The 20,104-nt window shown below is 43.2% G+C and overlaps 1 protein-coding gene across 3 annotated transcripts; it reads left to right on the top strand.

Moving 5' to 3' along the window:
• The first annotated feature begins 280 nt into the window (after positions 1-280).
• Positions 281-13,706, top strand: LOC109910326 (ankyrin repeat and SOCS box protein 13-like). Of its 3 annotated transcripts, XM_020509487.2 has the most exons (6): positions 281-418; positions 726-913; positions 1,131-1,287; positions 1,366-1,500; positions 1,653-1,844; positions 4,554-7,400. In XM_020509487.2, exons 1-6 carry the CDS (start codon positions 373-375, stop codon positions 4,679-4,681), a joined length of 846 nt encoding a protein of 281 aa, XP_020365076.1. In that variant the 5' UTR covers positions 281-372; the 3' UTR covers positions 4,682-7,400. The 3 variants fall into 3 exon arrangements, with proteins under 3 accessions (XP_020365076.1, XP_020365075.1, XP_020365077.1); XM_020509486.2 differs by having other exon boundaries at positions 326-913; XM_020509488.2 differs by lacking the exon at positions 4,554-7,400 and adding an exon at positions 12,814-13,706 and having other exon boundaries at positions 353-913.
• Positions 13,707-20,104: the final 6,398 nt, after the last annotated feature.

The raw sequence follows: 20,104 nt of genomic DNA on the forward strand, positions 1-20,104 counted from the left end.
CTTCTGTATATGTTTTGTTTACTGTGGGACACACACAATATGATGTGATGTATTACTATAAGCAGTAAGAATACATTGTAAAATACATTTCAAGAAGGCCTGCAACAATGATGTTATAATATTTGATAGAGATGAAAGCTTGTTTTAGCATGGTTTGGGAAAATACAGCCAAACAACTACAAGTTCTCTACTCTTGCAGTAATATGAACATTTTGACAAAACATTTGTACTACAACTCCCAGCACGCCCTTAAATCCGTCAAAGGACATGTCAAAACCAGTCACGTGATGTGTCAGTGTCGCAGCTCAAATGTGTTTATTTACTTCTCGCGGGACGTAATTTACAGTTTTCAACAAAACGGGATTTGACCAAATGATGGAGGTTGAAACTGCCAGACCATACTTCTTTGGAGACATAGGTGCGTATAAAAACATTTCGGCTCCTTGAAATTGTATGCCAGCTAGCTAGCATTCATTTGGTTACTGCATGTCATAGTTAGCAAGCATGTGTTCATGCTATAACAGCAACGTAAATCAGCTACATATGTGCCATGTTGTGTTTTATTTAGTCCATATCGATTGTCAAGTAAAGGTTTACGATGGCAAAATGTGATGTCAACACCAGAGATGATCTAGCATGCATTCACCTAGCGCCGGCTGATTATGTAGCAATAGGTATTCTCTTGCTATTTGCTCTCTGGCTGGTGACTGTGTGGCTTGCCCCAGGCTGCTGGTCGGAGAGGACCGAGGTGCACAAAGCGGCCTCCGAGGGACATGCTGCCCAGCTGCAGCAACTCATCCAGAGCGGTGCCTCCGTAAACATAGTGGCTGTGGACTCTATCACCCCCCTCCATGAGGCATGTGAAAGGGGGCAGACCCAGTGTGTCAGGCTGCTACTGGATGCTGGAGCACAGGTGAGACTGTCACTAGGTTGAGAGAGATAAGAGAAATAACTTCAATAAATGAGGTAGGTTAGCCATAGAAGAATACTAGATTGTCAACAAACACTCTAGTCATATCAGAGGAGAAAAGTGTGTCCCAGATTCAACACAGGTTAAAGATCAAGAGAAAGTAATGTTATTTATAGTTAATCAGGAAATATACATACATAATGGCTGTGTTGTCTTGTAGGTGGATGCCCGTAACACGGACGGTAGCACCCCTCTGTGCGAGGCCTGCTCGGTCGGGAGCTTTGACTGTGTGCGGATGCTGCTGGAGCATGGGGCCAAGGTGAACCCCACCCTCTCTTCCCGGACCACCTCACCCCTACACGAAGCCTGCATGGGGGGTAAGTGTGTGGCAGGTGTAGGATGAGCGTGCATCACAATGGTTTGAGAACTTGTGACGGTCTGTTCTTGTGTCCCAGGTAATGCTGACGTTGTGAAGATCATGATCGCTAAAGGTGCCAGTCTGGAGGCATATGACCTGTACTATGGGACCCCACTGCATGTGGCGTGTGCCAACGACCACACAGACTGTGTCAAGGCACTACTCAATGCAGGTGAGCATTAGAGAATAGCACTAACAACAAATGATTTGATTTTGAAGAAGAACACAATGAAGATGGTCCTGAATAGAGAATAAAACCCTGGATTTGAGTTCTCAACTCTGAGGTGAATCTTTATTAATAACCTCTGTCATTTGCTTCCTCAGGTGCCAAAGTGAATTATGCTCGGCTGCACAAGACGGCCCTGCACCATGCTGCTAAAGTGAAGAGTGTAGACATGATCGACATGCTGGTGGAGTTTGGGGCGAACATCTACGCCAAAGACAAAAACGATAAGAAGCCCATTGACTACATCGATCCCGGTTCTCCCGCTGCACTCTGCTTAGAGTTTTATGAAAGTAAGTCAGTGTGAGAGAGGTTTTTATACTGCAGTTACCAGTTATAAGCAATAGACGTGTACTGTACCCATATGTTTTTTTGTGGATTTCTAAGCAATGTCACAGTGCCACCAGTAGGTGGTGCCCATTGCTAATTTTTCAGGATCAAAAAGTTACAGGTAGTGGAAAAGTAATTTAAAAAATAACTTGATAATGTTGAACCCATCAAAAACAGCTGTTTGAATACTTCTTAATTGGTACACAATACTCGGGTCGAGGTAGATTTAATTTCTTCCTGGTACGGGGCCTCCTTTTTTTTATGGGCCTAATTATAGAATGACATATAAAGTAGCATCCATATTAATTTCAAATCGAATCAAACTTTATTTGTCAAATGTGCCTGGTACAACAAGTGCAGACCTTAACCGTGAAATGCTTACTTAGAAGCCCTTAACCAACAGTGCAGTTCAACAAGAGTTAAGAAAATATTTACCAAATAAAAAGCAACACAATAACATAACAATAACAAGGCTATATACAGGGGGTACTGAGTCAGTGTGCGGGGGTACAGGTTAGTTGAGGTAATTTGTACATGCAGGTGGGAGTGAAGTAACTACGCATATAAACAGCGAGTAGCAGCAGGGTACAAAATAAATGGAGTGGGGGGGGGTCGTCAATGTAATTGTCCGGTGGCCATTTGATTAAATGTTCAGCAGTCTAATGCTTGGGGGTAGAAGCTGTTAAGGAGCCTTTTGGGGGTAGAAGCTGTTAAGGAGCCTTTTGGTCCTAGACTTGGCGCTCTGGTACCACTTGCTGTGCGGTAGAAGAGAAAACCGTCTATAACTTGGATGACTGGAGTCTCTGATAATTTTATGGGCTTTCCTCTGACACCACCTATTAATAGATCCTGGGCCATACACACTACCCTGTGTAGTGCCTTATGGTCAGAAGCATTTGCCGTACCAGGCGGTCTTGGTGTGTTTGGACCATGATAGTTTGTTGGTGATGTGGACACAAAGGAACTTGAAACTCTTGACCCACTCCACTACAGCCCCGTTGATGTTAATGGGGGCCTGTTCGGCCCACCTTTTCCTGTAGTCCACGATCAGCTCCTTTGTCTTTCTCACATTGAGGGAGAGGTTGTTGTCCTGGCACCACACTGCCAGGTCTCTGACCTCCTCCCTATAGGCTGTCTCATCGTTGAGGGAGAGGTTGTTGTCCTGGCACCACACTGCCAGTTCTCTGACCTCCTCCCTATAGGTTGTCTCATCGTTGTCGGTGATCAGGCCTACCACTGTTGTGTTGTCAGCAAACTTAATGATGGTGTTGGAGTCGTGTTTGGCCATGCAGTCGTGGGTGAGCAGGGAATACAGGAGGGGACTAAGCATGCACCCCTGAGGGACCCCAGTGTTGAGGATCAGCGTGGCAGCCGTGTTGTTGCCTACCCTTACCACCTGGGGTCGGCCCTTCAGGAAGTCCACGATCCAGTTGCAGAGGGAGGTGTTTTAGTTCCAGGGTCCTTAGCTTAATTGAAAAGGATCTCTGTGGTTCTAGTAGTGAAGATTTGTAACTTAACTAAAATGTATTACCTTTCAATGTGGCATAAACACAACCAGTCATGATGTTTTCATCTGATGTCAAACCATAAAAGGCATAAACACAACCAGTCATGATGTTTTCATCTGATGTCAAACCATAAAAGGCTCATGTAGGCTACACGCACACATTTGTCCACTCACAAATGAATTACAACAGCCAAACAGTGCTCTGTGCCCCAACCATTTGATGAATGGAAAGAAACATCTGTTAAAACACCAAAAAGTCTAATGACATTCTGCGATTGTCATTCTGCCTACACTTGTAGCCTGAATTGATGCGTTAACTTGTAGCCTGAATTGATGTCTGTGCGCATCAGTCTTGGCCAGTCATCTCTGCCTTGGAAAAATGTCAGTGTTCTCCTCGAACCACACCGCATTTTGAAGCGTCTATAATATGCCACCTACTTTCAAGTCCATTTTTCATGTGGCTGACGTGGTCATGATAAATAATGTTGTAAAAGCGTAGTTTTTTTTTTGTCATTTTGTTTTAATTGTTGTGATAGGCTCATGATTTACCTCTACGCCTCTACCTTTATTTTTTTAGGACGCAATACCGGACCGTACTATCTTACTTTAATCCCTGCCAATACGCAGTCTTACGTCAGAAAGATATTTTGAACATAGGCTCCAGTCCATCTGTCTTGTCCCTCAAGTTAATGTCTATCCTACTCATGTTCCAGGAGGCTGATTTAAATTAGTACCGGTCTATAACATTCAGCTTAGCTACCTGTCAGTAACTGACGATGAGACCCAAACCCAGACAGATTCCTCTGCCTCAGAGCCACTCGTGGAATGTGAGGCCAGGTCTGTGTGAGAAGCCACACAGCAACAGTATCCTAGGCATCAGACACAGACACCTCTTGTAAGGAAAAATATTAACTTTATTTCATGAAGTGCAAGGACATTGTGACATACAGTTTTAAACATTTGCTCAACTTATTGAGTCCTATTGTTGGGTTATGCAAGCAAACGACAACATAAAATCCCTGCTCAAAAGCTCCATTCTTTAAAAATACAAAATTAGGACCCATATCTGACTGTGTATTGACACTTGAGTACTCTGTTCCTGTGTTCTATATATTGTGGCTAGAGACTACATCTCCCATAAACCTTTGCGGTTGTCTACCTGTAGGTACTCCATTGAGTCTGCAGCAGCTGAGCAGAGTGACCCTAAGGACGATGCTGGGTATCAGAGCTCTGGAGGTCGTAGTTCAACTGGACATACCAAAGCAAATCATTAGCTTCCTCTGTTACCACTGACACCATTATCTTACTAAGGAGAAGGAAGGAAGCTCAGACATTCAAACCTTTCTATAAAACATCACAATTATCAAAATGCTACAGTCTGAACCTTAGATACCACTAGATTAGATGCATAAAAATAATATGCATACAGCAAAGCACAGGTTTCCAAACAGTATTTTTAAGCAGAGCACTTTTTCTTCGTCTTCAGAATGTGTGCCATATTAACACATTAGATACATATTTAAAGAACAGAAGCATAGGAGGTTTTAATGGGGACTTTTTACATACAGTTTATTCTTAGAACTCCCATATCTTGTAAACCTACATGAAAGACAAATGGAGGTCCTCAGGGAAAATGAGGGGGAGAGGAGAAAAGAAATGGAGGAGAGGAAGTGATTTTGGCAGCTGATCCTGTCCACTCTGCAATACCATCTGTGGACACTACACCAGCATTTTAGTCGCCATGACAATGTGGCAGCAACACATCCCAGATCTCCGGTACATCCTCAGGAATGAGAAACGGTGTTGCAGCAGGAGGATGAGCGGCGTTCCCGTTGACACGTTCCAGATGTCACTGTGTATCCCAGATTCCTCCCTGACATCGGAACAGAAACCACACCTGACAACTGAATGTGTTTGAGGCGGACGTGGAATCCAGGCAACAGAGAAACACCATGGAAAACAATCTGCTTTTTTACTGTTAGCCTCTGATCTGTTGCGTCCGCTATAGCTGAGGCGGCCCAGGCCTGAATACGGTGTCTGTTTGATGAGGGTGTATGGATTCCTCGGAGTTGTCTCTCTGGTCACTGTATTGGTACTGTTATTTGACATAACCCATCTTCATAATGGGAACAGAGGAATATGTCTATTATGAACATGTCTATGTAAGGCAATGTGCATTAATCAAAAAATGTGTTTCTAAAAGATTATGACCTATTTAATCTCTCCCCACTGGCCACACTTCCTCATTTCAGTGTGGATAATTGGGTAATATTTGGTTGAGACGTTAATGAGATTACAACCTATATTAACCCACTCAAATTCAATTCCAATAGAAAACAATGTTGATTTTTGGTTTAGTTGTCACCCAAAATGTTTATCACTGCACTTTCAACCATTTTAAAGCACAGCTAAGCTCAAGTGGGAATACAATGTCAGTTATTGATAAATCCCTGTGCTTAATCTAATAGCAGAAACAAATGACCTGGATGGCAGTTGAGATTACATTAAAAGTACATGGGTGCAAGGAATCAATGCCGTTTTGAGATTCTGTGCAGATTATTACAGCAGTTGTGATCTCCACAGACCTGAGATCTATGTACGCTATCTTGCACATGCACCCTTTTATATCATTACAGTAACCTCAAAATGTGGTCATGTATGTGTTACTCTTTTTTAAGTTTGAATGTTACTTTTTTTTAAGATAGTCTAAACTTAAGGCTATTTACTGTATTGCAAAGTAATATTGTGTTTTGTTGACAACACAACCAAATATCAACATTTTAAGGAGATTTCTCTTCTGCTTGGATAGGTCCATCTGTGCCACTGGCTTAGTCTGGCTTAAATGCATTCTTTTCTCTACAAATTAATAATTGCTATGTTGGATTCACGACTCCATCTAACCGAAAACAAATGTATTTTCCATATAGATTCCACGTCCATGTTGACAAATTGTTGAAACAATGTTTATAGTACCAAGTACAGCGCAAGTGACAATCCTCTCAGATAATCCATCTGTTTAACCCATTTTGGGAACGGTCACGTTTTGAATGCACTGGAAAAGCAAAATATGCCCTCAAAAAGCAGTTTAAGTCTGTATCATTAATAAGCTCAAGCAGCTTTCTCCCCCCTCATTTAGCCTCTTCCAAATCTGTGCTGAGACAGCATGTCTGCTGGACTATTGAGTAAATGACATGTCTGTGTCAAGTGTGAAGGTTGTTAGATCATCACTTGCTGCATTCGATTGCTTTTTACCAGGACAGGAACCTATTTGGAACTGTTTTCTGTGGATGCAACGCGGCCTCGTCCATTACCGTCTTAACCGTTCAGAACACATCCAGAAATAAGCTCAGGAGCAGAAATAGCTGGAGCCCTCCCTGTTCACACGAGGGAACAAGGATAAATGCCCTCTTTTAAAATAGCTTGTTAAAATAACTGACCCCGGTTCAGAAGGGATCTGCTACTGCTCAGTCTTAAAATAGGCTGACCATGTAGATGATGGTTTAAATAGCATTTTTCTTAGTCTTAACATTCAGATGGAAGAGACGAGAACAGGCATGAGAAGAATGTTCAGTTATAAAACATTTGAACAACAAAAAAAGTGCAATTTGGGGATTTTGGATCAGCCTTGAAAGGAATGATACACCTGTTTCAAAGGCACTTTCTCTGGTTGTTCAGATAATGCAAAACCAGTCAAAGGTATCTGCACAGGGATTTCAAACATCAGGTATTTGGTGCTGTGCAGCTAACAGAGGTTATTTTTCAATCAAGCAATGTAACATCAAAGTAGACTGGATCTAGCATGCTGCTGCACACTCGATACAGTATATTCATGAATCAGTATTGGGTACTAAGAATGCTACAAATACCTATTTATTATGATACATGTTTGTGTAACTGTTTAAATCTGTCAGTCAAATACTATTGTAAATAATATGTCCTCCACAGAAATGTATGTTGCTCTGTATACTGTAAGACTGGCATTGTGTGTTAATGAACGACATTGTTGACATGCTCGCTGCCTTTTGGATTTTATTATGATAAGCTTGATTCATTCATCTAAATTGGGTCAACTGTTAGAGTAGGCCGATATCATGATGAACAGAAATTGAAATGAGCAACAAGATGGATCTCCAGCCATGATTATGTCCAGTGTCCACTAGGATGTGCCATAGATTAGGAATTAACAACAATCAATCTCGCTCACTCGTCAAGTTACAAAGCAACTGCACTGCTCCAGCACTAGTAGACAAGAGGCTCCGAGTACATCTGTTTTCCTGAGTTGTCTGAGCTGATCTGGAGATATAGTGAACCTTGAACTGTCCATTTGAAGAAATTGATCTATAGGCTAGCATTTGAGACAACTAAATAAAAGGCTTAAATTGTGCTCATTCTTGAGGGAGGCGAGAATACTGTCACTCACCCACCCTCTTAGATTACAGAATAAAAGGCTAAGGGGTTAGTTAGATTGAAATGGATGGGACTACGGTATTCCCCTGTGCTTCCTCTGTTGCTCTCCTAACGCAAAAACAACCGGTCACGTTGATGTGCTTTCCTAGATTACATCTGTTTGTACTATCTCAGAGATATGCCAAGGTTTATATGTGGAATGGAGTTACTCGTTAGCGTTCAACCTTTGAGTAGATATATGCCAATGTGTATTATCCTCACATCTTTGTTAGCTATAAGAAACAACTCTTCACCTCTTTGTAGAAACTTCCTCGGGGAGGGGAATTAAGGATGGATGTAGATAGATCCGGAAGGAATCTGAGAGGCTCAGTGTCTTTTAGAGTAGAGATAGACTTGATGCTGTGATGGTCTGCTAGGCCTCACTGGGAAAGCTCTTCAACTCCAGTTAGAAATCCTTCCCCCACTCAACGAGGATCAGATGGGAGGAAGTGTTTGCCAAGCTGGGACTCTGATAGTTACTTTCAACTATGAGAAACTGATTTAGGACCAGCCTGTCCTGCACTCAGTCTTCACCTTAACCATAATGGGACTAACAACAAAATTGGCCCCGGACCAGTTATTAAAAGCTTGGTGTAATTATAGCTTCTCCACTCCCATATAATTATAGCAATGGGTTAGAAGTTCATATTAAGGACAATCTCTACCACACCATAACTCAGAACTGGTCAGGCACTACAACACACAGCACACACAGCCTCTGTCTGCTTGTAAAAGGCAGTGAAGCACCATTTTGTGTGTTTTGTGTCTCCTAAATCTGTGTTAAGGGTGACTGGTGGGATTGAGTTATTCCACTGCACTGGTAAATAAAGCACGGCGAATGGGAGGAGAATACTGGCTTGAAAGCAGCTCTTCTTTGAAGTGATCCTAATCTGTATGACTGAATGGACGTGTGTTTGACTGGAAACATCATCAAACGCATAGGCACACCTGTTTATGGCCTTGGTCTGAAACCACGTGGGACCTCTTCAGCAGTTCACTGCAGTATAGCTACAACAGATTGGTACTCAAAACATGGTTAGAATGATCAACTGTTTAGCTTTAATACCTTTAATACCTTTTTAGCACAATCGAGCAAGTCCACCTAGCTAGTCCACCTAACACGTAATAAATGAAAAGTCACTAAGTCAGTATTCCAGAGGATTTATCCAAAAGGCCTCTGGCTGGGCGTCGTCATTCAGACTTACTGTAAGACAGCCTGGTCTCCTCCAGTCTGAGAACATATGCACATCTGTCTAGTCAGCCACACACCCACACACACACACACATGTGGACGTCCCAGAAGCACAGCGAGTGGCCAGATGACCCAACCATCTGGTTATATTTCCTAAAGGGAGTCCCCAGGCCAGTTCTACCCCACCCTGCTTCCTAGTCTTACACAGCACTACTCCAGTTCAGTCAGTGGGGGTGAAGTCAGCAGTTTCTTCTTCCCAGACAAAGTCTCTCTCTTTCTCTCTCCAATGACACATACGCCTGGTCAACAGTAGTCAACTGGCCCCCACCTCAGACAGACAGACAGACAGACACTGTCCTGGGCTAGCCCGGGGAGCACAGGAGGGCCCAGGTGGACAGACTGTCCTGGGCTAGCCCAGGGAGCCCAGACTGGCACTATGACTAGAAATGCAGGCAAAAAAGCACACATGCATGCACACACCACTTTTCTCACAAACACTTTGGCAGACTGATTGTGTATGAGTCTGTCATATTCTTACACACACTCTCTCCCCATCTCTCCCATATCCAAATTTTATTTTGTAAGCAAGTCTCAGCTTCTCGTGCTTCAAGCCTGCACTCTATTGAAGTATAACGAAGAAAAGCTAAATGCTGCTTGGATTGGTTTGAGACCTCGGGGGCCTTTGGCAACCACAGTACAACAGACATTTAAGAAAGAGCTGTGGGCTTTTTCAAGAAGACAAAGCAGCACATTTGGAACCGTTTTTTTCCCTCAGAGGCCTTCATCTACATCTGCATTTGCTTTCACATGGTGCCTTTTGTCAAAGCTATTCGTAATGGGTATTTGACACCTTAGTGGCAAAATTCACATGCGCACCCGACATATATGTGAACACACACAGACACACAACTACCCCCTTCTCACAAAATCTCAGAAGTCGAGTATTTAAACTTTGCGCACCACAAGAAAAGGAACAATGTTCTTTGTGAGCAGTCAAACATATTTGGGTGAAGGATAAAAATGCTAACACTTTGTACAGTGCCTTGCAAAAGTATTCATCCCCCTTGGTGTTTTTCCTATTTTGTTGCATTACAACCTGTAATTTAAATGGATTATTATTTGGATTTCATGTAATGGACAAACACAAAATATTCCAAATTGGTGAAGTGAAATGAAAAAAATAATAAAACATAAAAAACTGAAAAGTGGTACATGCATGTGTATTCACCCCTTTACTATGAAGCCCCTAAATAACATATGGTACAACCAATTACCTTCAGAAGTCACAATTAGTTAAATAAAGTCCACCTGTGTGCAATCTAAGTTTCGCATGATCTGTCGCATGATCTGTCGCATGATCTGTCGCATGATCTGTCGCATGATCTGTCGCATGATCTCAGTATACATACACCTGTTCTGAAAGGCCCCAGAGTCTGGAACACCACTAAGCAAGGGGCACCATGAAGACCAAGGAGCTCTCCAAACAGGTCAGGGACAAAATTGTGGAGAAGTACAGATCAGGGTTGGGTTATAAAAAAATATCCAAAACTTTGAACATCCCACGGAGCGCTATTAAATCCATTATAAAAAAATGGTAAGAATATGGCACCACAACAAACCTGCCAAGAGAGGGCCGCCCACCAAAACTCACAGACCAGGCAAGGAGGGCATTAATCATAGAGGCAACAAAGAGACCAAAGACTCTGAAGGAGCTGCAAAGCTCCACAGCGGCGATCTGAGTATCTGTCCATAGGACCACTTTAAGCCGTACACTCCACAGAGGTGGGCTTTATGGAAATGTGTACAGAACAAAAGTCATTGCTTGAAGAAAAAAATAAGCAAACACGTTTGGTGTTCGCCAAAAGGCATGTGGGAGACTCCCCAAACATATGGGGAAGGTACTCTGGTCAGATGAGACAAAAAATTAGCTTTTTGGCCATCAAGGAAAAGGCTATGTCTCGCTCAAACCCAACACTACCCCGAGAACACCATCCAATGTTTTTCATCAGCAGGGACTGGGAAACTGGTCAGAATTGAAGGAATGATGGATGGTGCTAAATACAGGGAAATTCTTGAGGGAACCTTGAGGGAACCAGTCTTCCAGAGATTTGAGACTGGGATGGAGGTTCACCTTCCAGCAGGGCAATAACCCTAAGCATACTGCTAAAGCAACACTCAAGTGGTTTAAGAGGAAACATTTAAATGTCTTGGAATGGCCTAGTCAAAGCCCAGACCTCAATCCAATTGAGAATCTTTGGTACGACTTAAAGATTGCTCTACACCAGCGGAACCCATCCAACTTGAAGGAGCTGGAGCAGTTTTGCCTTGAATAATGGGCAAAAATCCCAGTGGCTAGATGTGCCAAGCTTATAGAGACATACCCCAAGAGACTTGCAGCTGTAATTGCTGCCAATGGTGGCTCTACAAAGTATTGACTTTGCGGGGATGAATAGTTATGTACGCTCAATTATTCTGTTTTTTTTGTCTTATTTCTTGTTTGTTTCACCAAAAATGTTTTGTATCTTCAAAGTGGTAGGCATGTTGTGTAAATCAAATGATACAAGGGGGGTGAATACTTTCCCAAGCCACTGTATGTAACCCAAATATCCCTGTATCTATCTATCAATCAATCAAATGTATTTATAAAGGCCTTTTTACATCAGCATTTATAAGGAAACGATGGGTCTGGTTGTATGGCTGTAGAATAAGGTCCTGAAGCTACTGTTTCCTGCGATGGTTGGTGGAGCTGGCCAGAGAAACAATGTGATCCAGAACAGAGTGTACTCCAGGTTGTTTCCCTGTTGCTAATAGGCCTGTTCTCTTTCTCACAACCGTCAATTTGGCATTTTATCGCCCACAATAATGACATGGTGTGACAGGCTACCCAACCTGGATTTACTACTACTTTTTACGTTATGAAACACTTACTGCGTGTTCCTCTCTGACAGGACAGGTACTATATTACCCTGTCCTTCTTCACTGACCTAACTAAAGACCTTAGTGATCAAGGACAGTACAATGACATGATCCTATCATTTCCACAGTAGTATGTATCAATGAGCCAAGCTAGTGAATAACAACAGAGGTAGGAGGGTAATAATTAAGTTTGAATCTGAACTTTCCCACTGGGATTTACAACCAGTTTGTTATTTTGTGCGAATAGGTGGATTATAACACTCAGAGTGATCATGTCTTAGTGCTTCTGTGTCTAGTTTGTTTTCATACCAGTGTGTGAGTGTTTTGGTCCATTGCGTGGCGACGACAGTAAAGAAGAATTCAAGGTTTGATTCAACAAAGCATTTTTCAGTGGCCTTAATTCACGGCTGTTGCTTTTTAAGGCTTGTTATTATGGAGATAAGATTAGCCACTAAATAACAGTGTGGCGCCTGAAAAGTGCTGAGGGGAAATATTTACACCTGTGACTGAGTTTGTGTCTCAGTTTAGTGGTATCACATAGAATAACTATTTTGGGCTTAGTGCCGTGACTGGTGCTGCCGCCACTTCATTCAGGGTCTGGTCTGTTTATTTTGAGGTGATTGTGTTGGTTAGTGCTCAGATATTCAGGCATTGGAATTCCTGACGTTCTTCAGGCACGTATCTCTCCTCTCAGCTCACCTTCCCTAGCTGATTCAGTGGCACGTGGCTTATATCAAGAGTGATAGGAGGAAAATGGCTTTGTTTGTGTGTCCTTGTTAAACGTGGGTCTGTCTGATTTAACATGATGCTAACTGCACCATACATCCTCCTAACTGAGTTTTATGGCGTGGATCTTGTGCTATGTCCTCAGAGCCTTGACCTTTGATCTGGAGTCCACAGAGACCAGCTCATATCCTCTACCCTGGCACTGCTCAACCATGACCCCCAAGACAGGACAACCATTACCTCATCTCTACTCCATCTGTGTGTCCCCGCCCCCTTTCTCTCTGACTCACACTTGTTACCGTACTAGAGACATTTGAACAAATCAGTTGAAGATGCCCCATTTTCTGATTTTCCATTTGGAATGTTTACCTCATAACGTCTCTCTGAAAAAGTGGTTCTGATGAGAATAGTTAAGGGGTTGATTCCTGGAACTGATTCTACCTCCCCAGACCCTAACCCCATTTCTGCCACAGTGACCCCCCTTTTTGACCTCCAGAAGAGCTGTGTCCTAGGAGCCAGAGGTGAGGGGTCAGTACGGGTTGGCTGTCGTGTGAGGCGGCCTGAGTGAGAGGGTCACCCAGCTGCTCTAATCAGTTGAGTCCAGGATGATCCTATGGGACATCTGCCGCATGCCTCACATTTCGATATACACACACATAGTGGTGTAAAGTACTTAAGTAAATATACTACTTAAATAGTTTTTTTGGGTATCTGTACTTTACTTAACTATTTATATTTTTTACAACTTTCACTTCACCTCATTCCTGAATAAAATAATGTACTTTTTACACTTACATTTTCCTGAACCTCAAAAGTACTTGATACATTTTGAATGCTTAGGACATGCAAATGGTAAAAATTCACGCACTTATCAAGAGAACCTCCCTGGTCATCCCTACTGCCTCTGATCTGGTGGACCCACTAAACACACATGCTTCATTTGTAAATGTCTGAGTGTTAGAGTATGCCCGTGGCTATAAATACAAGAAAATGGTGCCATCTGGTTTGCTTAAAATAAGGAATTTGAAATTATTTATACTTTTACTCTTGATTCATAAGTATATTTTAAACCAAATACTTTTTGACTTTTGCTCAAGTGGGTGGGGTTATATCCTTCCTGTTTGGCCCTGTCCGGGGGTGTCCTCGGATGGGGCCACAGTGTCTCCTGACCCCTCCTGTCTCAGCCTCCAGTATTTATGCTGCAGTAGTTTATGTGTCGGGGGGCTAGGGTCAGTTTGTTATATCTGGAGTACTTCTCCTGTCCTATTCGGTGTCCTGTGTGAATCTAAGTGTGCGTTCTCTAATTCTCTCCTTCTCTCTTTCTTTCTCTCTCTCGGAGGACCTGAGCCCTAGGACCATGCCCCAGGACTATCTGACATGATGACTCCTTGCTGTCCCCAGTCCACCTGGCCGTGCTGCTGCTCCAGTTTCAACTGTTCTGCCTTATTATTATTCGACCATGCTGGTCATTTATGAACATTTTAACATCTTGGCCATGTTCTGTTATAATCTCCACCCGGCACAGCCAGAAGAGGACTGGCCACCCCACATGTGCTCTCTCTAATTCTCTCTTTCTTTCTCTCTCTCGGAGGACCTGAGCCCTAGGACCATGCCCCAGGACTACATGACATGATGACTCCTTGCTGTCCCCAGTCCACCTGGCCGTGCTGCTGCTCCAGTTTCAACTGTTCTGCCTTATTATTATTCGACCATGCTGGTCATTTATGAACATTTGAACATCTTGGCCATGTTCTGTTATAATCTCCACCCGGCACAGCCAGAAGTGGACTGGCCACCCCACATAGCCTGGTTCCTCTCTAGGTTTCTTCCTAGGTTTTGGCCTTTCTAGGGAGTTTTTCCTAGCCACCGTGCTTCTACACCTGCAATGCTTGCTGTTTGGAGTTTTAGGCTGGGTTTCTGTACAGCACTTTGAGATATCAGCTGATGTACGAAGGGCTATATAAATACATTTGATTTGAAGTAGTGTTTTACTGGGTGACTCACTTACTCAAGTTCTTTTCTATTAAGGCATCTTTACTTTTACAATTGGGTACTTTTTATACTACTGTGTGTGTATATATATATATATATATATATATATATATATATATATATATATATATACACACACACACGAACTGAAATAAATTGTGAGAATCTCAATAAATATCGTATTGGTATTGTGATAATGTCGTATCATGAGGTCTCTAACAATTCTCAGCCCTAGTTTATTGTGCGTCTTCATTCCTACACACTACAGGCAACCTCGGACCATGAGAAGCCAACATCACATTTATACCACAACCCCACACACACGTATCAAATAAGCAAAGCGTCAATACAGGATTAAGATTGAATCCTACTACACCCGCTCTGATGCTCGTCGGATGTGACAAGGTTTGAAAACTATTACGGGCTACAAAGGGAATCCCAGACATGCGCTGCACAGTGATGGGAGCCTACCAGATGAGCTAAATGCCTTTTATGCTTGCTTTGAGCCAAGCAACACTGAAGAATGCAGGAGAGCACCAGCTGTTCTGGATGACTATGTGATAACGCTCTCGGTAGCCGATGTCAGCAAGACCTTTCAACAGGTCAACATTCACAAAGGCGCTGGGCCAGACAGATTACCAGGATGTGTACTCAAAGTATGCGCGGACCAACTGGCAAGTGTCTTCACTGACATTTTCAACCTCTCCCTGTCCGAGTCTGTAATACCTACATGTTTCAAGCAGACCACCATAGTCCCTGTGCCCATGGAAGAGAAGGTAACCTGCCTAAATGATTATCGCCCCGTAGCACTCACGTCACTAGCCATAAAGTGTTTTGGTGGTCATGGATCATCCTGGACCTATATAATAGGCGGTGTCAGAGGAAAGCCCATAAAATTATCAGAGACTCCAGTCACCCAAGTCATAGACGGTTTTCTCTTCTACCGCACAGCAAGTGGTACCAGAGCGCCAAGTCTAGGACCAAAATTCTCCTTAACAGCTTCTACCCCCAAGCATAAGACTGCTGAACAATTAATCAAATGGCCACCTGACTGTTACATTTGTTTTGTACACTGCTGCTACTTGCTGTTTATTATCTATGCATAGTCACTTCACACCTACCTACATGTACAAATGACCTTTAACCCGCACACTGACTCGGTACTGGTACCTCCTGTATATAGCCTTGTTATGTTATTGTGTTACTTTTTATTATTTTTTAACTCTTCTTCTTAACTCTTCTTGAACTGCACTGTTGGTTAAGGGCTTGTAAGTAAGCATTTCACGGTAAAGTCTACACTTGTTGTATTCGGCGCATGTGACAAATCAAGTTTGATTTGATCAGAGCGAAACTGTTACCTTCCTCACATAAATACTGACAAAAGTCTGGTCTGCTACATCACACGTGTAGGATCGATAAGCACTCCTACACACCTCCCCTGGAGGTTTTAAACCCCCTATAACCTTCACTCTAAGAAAAAGAGGTGCTATCTAGAACATAAAAGGGTTATCCTACGGAGACATCTGAAGAACCCTTTTGGAACCTTTTTGTCTCCGAGTGTAGACCTGTCGGACTCACAGAGTATCAGCATGTCTGCTAGTCTACAACATGTTGTCCCCAGGAACCATACAGGGTATTGGGTAATGTCTGGATTCCTTACATGGTGGTTGACTAGAACAATTACAACCATGTAGTATAGGTTGTCTCAGTCTGGTAAGGCAATAGTCTTGGAAATGAGAGATATTGGCATCCCATCCACCAAAAATATTAAATCATAATAACTTAACCGTCCACAGTTTTCCGTTAAAGACAACTTGCCTAATGTCTACTGCGGGTGTCTGAAAGCTCCAACACCAGGCAAGTGAAATAAGAGACTGCTGTAAGTGTGTTTGTGTGTGTGATCATTTTAACGTTTCAGCACGGCCAGCTGGCAGTCCTAAATGTTATTGTGATTATATTGCTCAGTCTCAGTTTTCGGGAGGAAAACCCACAATGAATATTTTACAAGACTGTTAAAATACTTTAGACAGATCACAATGGTCATAGCAGAGTGAGTTTGATGCCGGACACATGCATACACACAGACGGCCATGCACACATTCACCAATTCACACAGACAGACACACACTCAAACTGTTGAGAGATGTTCTGGAGTATGTATGTGTGTACCATGTTGAGGTGTAGGGGCCAGGGCTCTTAGAAGGGCAGGTGTGGGTCTTCAGGCTTTGAACCCAACGAACAAAAGGTCAAAAGTTTAATTCTTAAAAAGGTCAGTAGCAGTTAGTTTCAACAGCTTGTCCAAGAGCTACAAACATGGTACATTTTCATAGATCATGCAAGTCGAGTGGTTTGTGTCAAAGGACTTAAAACAAGACTATCAATAACATGGATTGTTCAACACTACCTGCTTAAAACTCCCTCAGAAGTTAATGCGTCGGAAAATATAGTGCTGATTGAAAGTGCTTTTTGGTTCTCAACAATATTTATTGAGCTTTCCAACTATCTTTACATAACATATCATTTTTTGACACTATGAATTTGAGATAAATGATGGAAAAACCTCTGGCTGTTATTGGACTGTTTTACATATGAAACGACCACAGATAAGATCCACTGTAAGAGGTCCCTTTCTCTGTAGTTAGTCCATCATGTTTTTTTAGAAGTGCTGCTATCAGTTTATGCCAGATCTTGGAATGACATACTTAGCTTTTTCCCTCCAACATCTCTTTTGTTACTGTGGTTATATAACCCCTTTCCAGGCAATCAGATGAAGCAACTTTCCAATGGTTTCAGTAAGACAAGACCTTGGAGAGTGAGAGAGTGGGAGGAGCTAGGAGGACTGGCTCATTGTAATGGATGTAATGGAATAAATGGAACAGGATCAAACACATGGAAACCACATGTCAGACTCCGTTCAATATATTCCATTCCAGCCATTACAATGAGCCAGTCCTCCTAGCTCCTCCCATCAGCCTCCTCCGACACACTCCAAGGTCTTATTTTACTGATTGCTTTGTCTAAGTGTCTGGAAAAGGGTTATACAATAGAGATGTAGGGGATTAGTCTACCCATATGTGACTCTCTCTCTTTCTCTCTTTCTCTTTTCATCACCCTATCCTTAGGATTTAAATGGAAAACATCTGCCCAACTAATTGGTCTTTCCAATGCAGGCCTCCTTTGCAAGACTCCCTTGTCTGTGGCTACACCTGCTGCTAGTTTAATGGACCTTACCGTCTTGATGGAAACAGTGACACCAACACACACATACCCACTACTGTTCTCCTGGAGCTTTTGATCTGATGCCTGGACCAACTCTATCCCAGGCCTCCCAACACCTATCATACATTGACATTGTACGTTCCCAGTCCTTTACTTCTTCCAGGCAGCCATCCACCTCCATCCTCTCCCTCTCCCTGCCCCCTCCAACCTGTGTCTCACATCTGCTTTCCTGGCTAGACGTGTAATTTCCCCTGGTACGTCATACTCTTACACTCAGGCACTCCGGACACACATACAGACAAAGCTATTAGAACCGTATGCTCAACAGGGTCCTGGCACTACCAGACAAAGAGCCTTTTCATACAAAATGTCAGCCTCTCCAGTCCTTCCCAATACCAGCAAGGTCATCTCTACTTTATTGCTTGTTAATGTGTATGGTGTATGGGGAGATTATTGAAAACGGGAAAATGCACACATGCAATTTGGAGCCCAAGATCTGGACAGAAGATGAAACACATAATCCATGATCAAAATGTCTTCTTTAAAAAATGTTTTTACATGAGACATTTCTTATTATATTGGGACTAGTCCTCATTCACTCAAACAGCTGCACTGTTGCTGCCTTCTAAGAGGTGAGTCACCTACTTTAGACTACATTGGCTTTGAAAGGGGACCTGACACCTGCTTAGGAAGTAAATGAACACCAGAGCAGGATGACAGTAAACCCTCTCAGAGGAACGAATGAGAGCCCTTCCTTAGTTCCTGCTGGTTCAGGTTGCTGCTGAAGGAGTGGATCTGGAGAAGTTGTGACCGTCCGTGACTCACCAGTGACAAGACCGTCGATTCATCACCTGTGCTGATCATAAGTACTGACTGCTACTATTCTGTTGTACTTCTACAATGGCCATAAAGACAAACATTCACTTGTATAAGGACTTTTGGATCCAAAACAATGACTTCTCTTATTAGATATTCTTATGAGAAATAGATTGGGTAAGTACAACATCAAACAAATCAAGTGCGAAATGAGCGTTCCAGTTGAGTAAAACACATTTTCATTACAGATTGGCATCACGTGAGGAAAATACCCTGCATCGTTTAACTGATTTCATGGAGTGGACACACCTTGTTGCTGGGGCACGTGAGACCCAGCGGGCCAGAACATCTGTGGGGCTCAAAGGGACAGACAGACTGGGGTCAGACGTCCTGGGCTAAACGCTTCTGGGAAAGGGTAAGAGATTTAGGGAGGGGAAAGCGGTTAGGGGGGGGGGGGGAAGAGGAAAGATGGAGGGAGAATGTACATTAAGTACACTCTTAGAAAAAAGGGTCCCAAAAGGGTATTTGGCTGTCCCTGTAGGATAAACTTTTTTTAGTTCCATGTAGACCCCAGTACCTGGAACTAAAAGGGTTCTACCTGCAACCGCAAATGGTTCTCCTATGGGGACAGCCAAATAACCCCTTAAGGTTCTAGATAGCACCTTTTTTCTAAGAACATACCACCAAACCAAAGGGAGAGAAATGTAATTGGTGAGAGAAAAGGATGGAAGATAAAGAAAGGGAGGAGGGGAGAGAAAAATGGCACAAAGGACCAGGGGAGGAGGAAGGGAGGAGGGGAGAGAAAGAGGGCAGAAAGGGCCGGGGGAGGAAGAAGGGAGGAGGGGAGAGAAATAGGGCAGAAAGGACCGGGGGAGGACGAAGGGAGGAGGGGAGAGAAAGAGGGCAGAACGGTATGGGGAGGAAGAAGGGAGGAGGGGAGAGAAAGAGGGCAGAACGGTATGGGGAGGAAGAAGGGAGGAAGGGAGAGAAAGAGGGCAGAAAGGACAGGGGGAGGACGAAGGGAGTAGGGGAGAGAAAGCAGGCAGAAAGGTATGGGGGGGAAGAAAGGGAAAGGAAAGTCATCACCAACTAGGATGGCAGGGAGTGAGCTGGCTGGTGTGTTTGAACTGCCAGAAACCTGGGCCCATTAGCTGTACTAATGCAGTGTTTGGAGGGAGGGAAGCTGAGCCCCCAGAAAACCTTTTAATGTCTGCCATAACTCCTTTACCATGTGGAACATCCAGAGCCTTTTAACATGTCTGCTGTATGCATTTGGAACTAGGCCAGATAACTGTGCCACCCCACCCCTCTCCTACTGGACCTGCTATTAGAAGGCATTTGTGTGTGTGTGTACCGGCATACGTGCATGTGAGCACGCTTTAGGAAATGAGGCCCAATTAAACTGGGCA

This window comes from Oncorhynchus kisutch, linkage group LG19, assembly GCF_002021735.2.
Source record: "Oncorhynchus kisutch isolate 150728-3 linkage group LG19, Okis_V2, whole genome shotgun sequence".
Taxonomy (NCBI): Eukaryota; Metazoa; Chordata; class Actinopteri; order Salmoniformes; family Salmonidae; genus Oncorhynchus; species Oncorhynchus kisutch.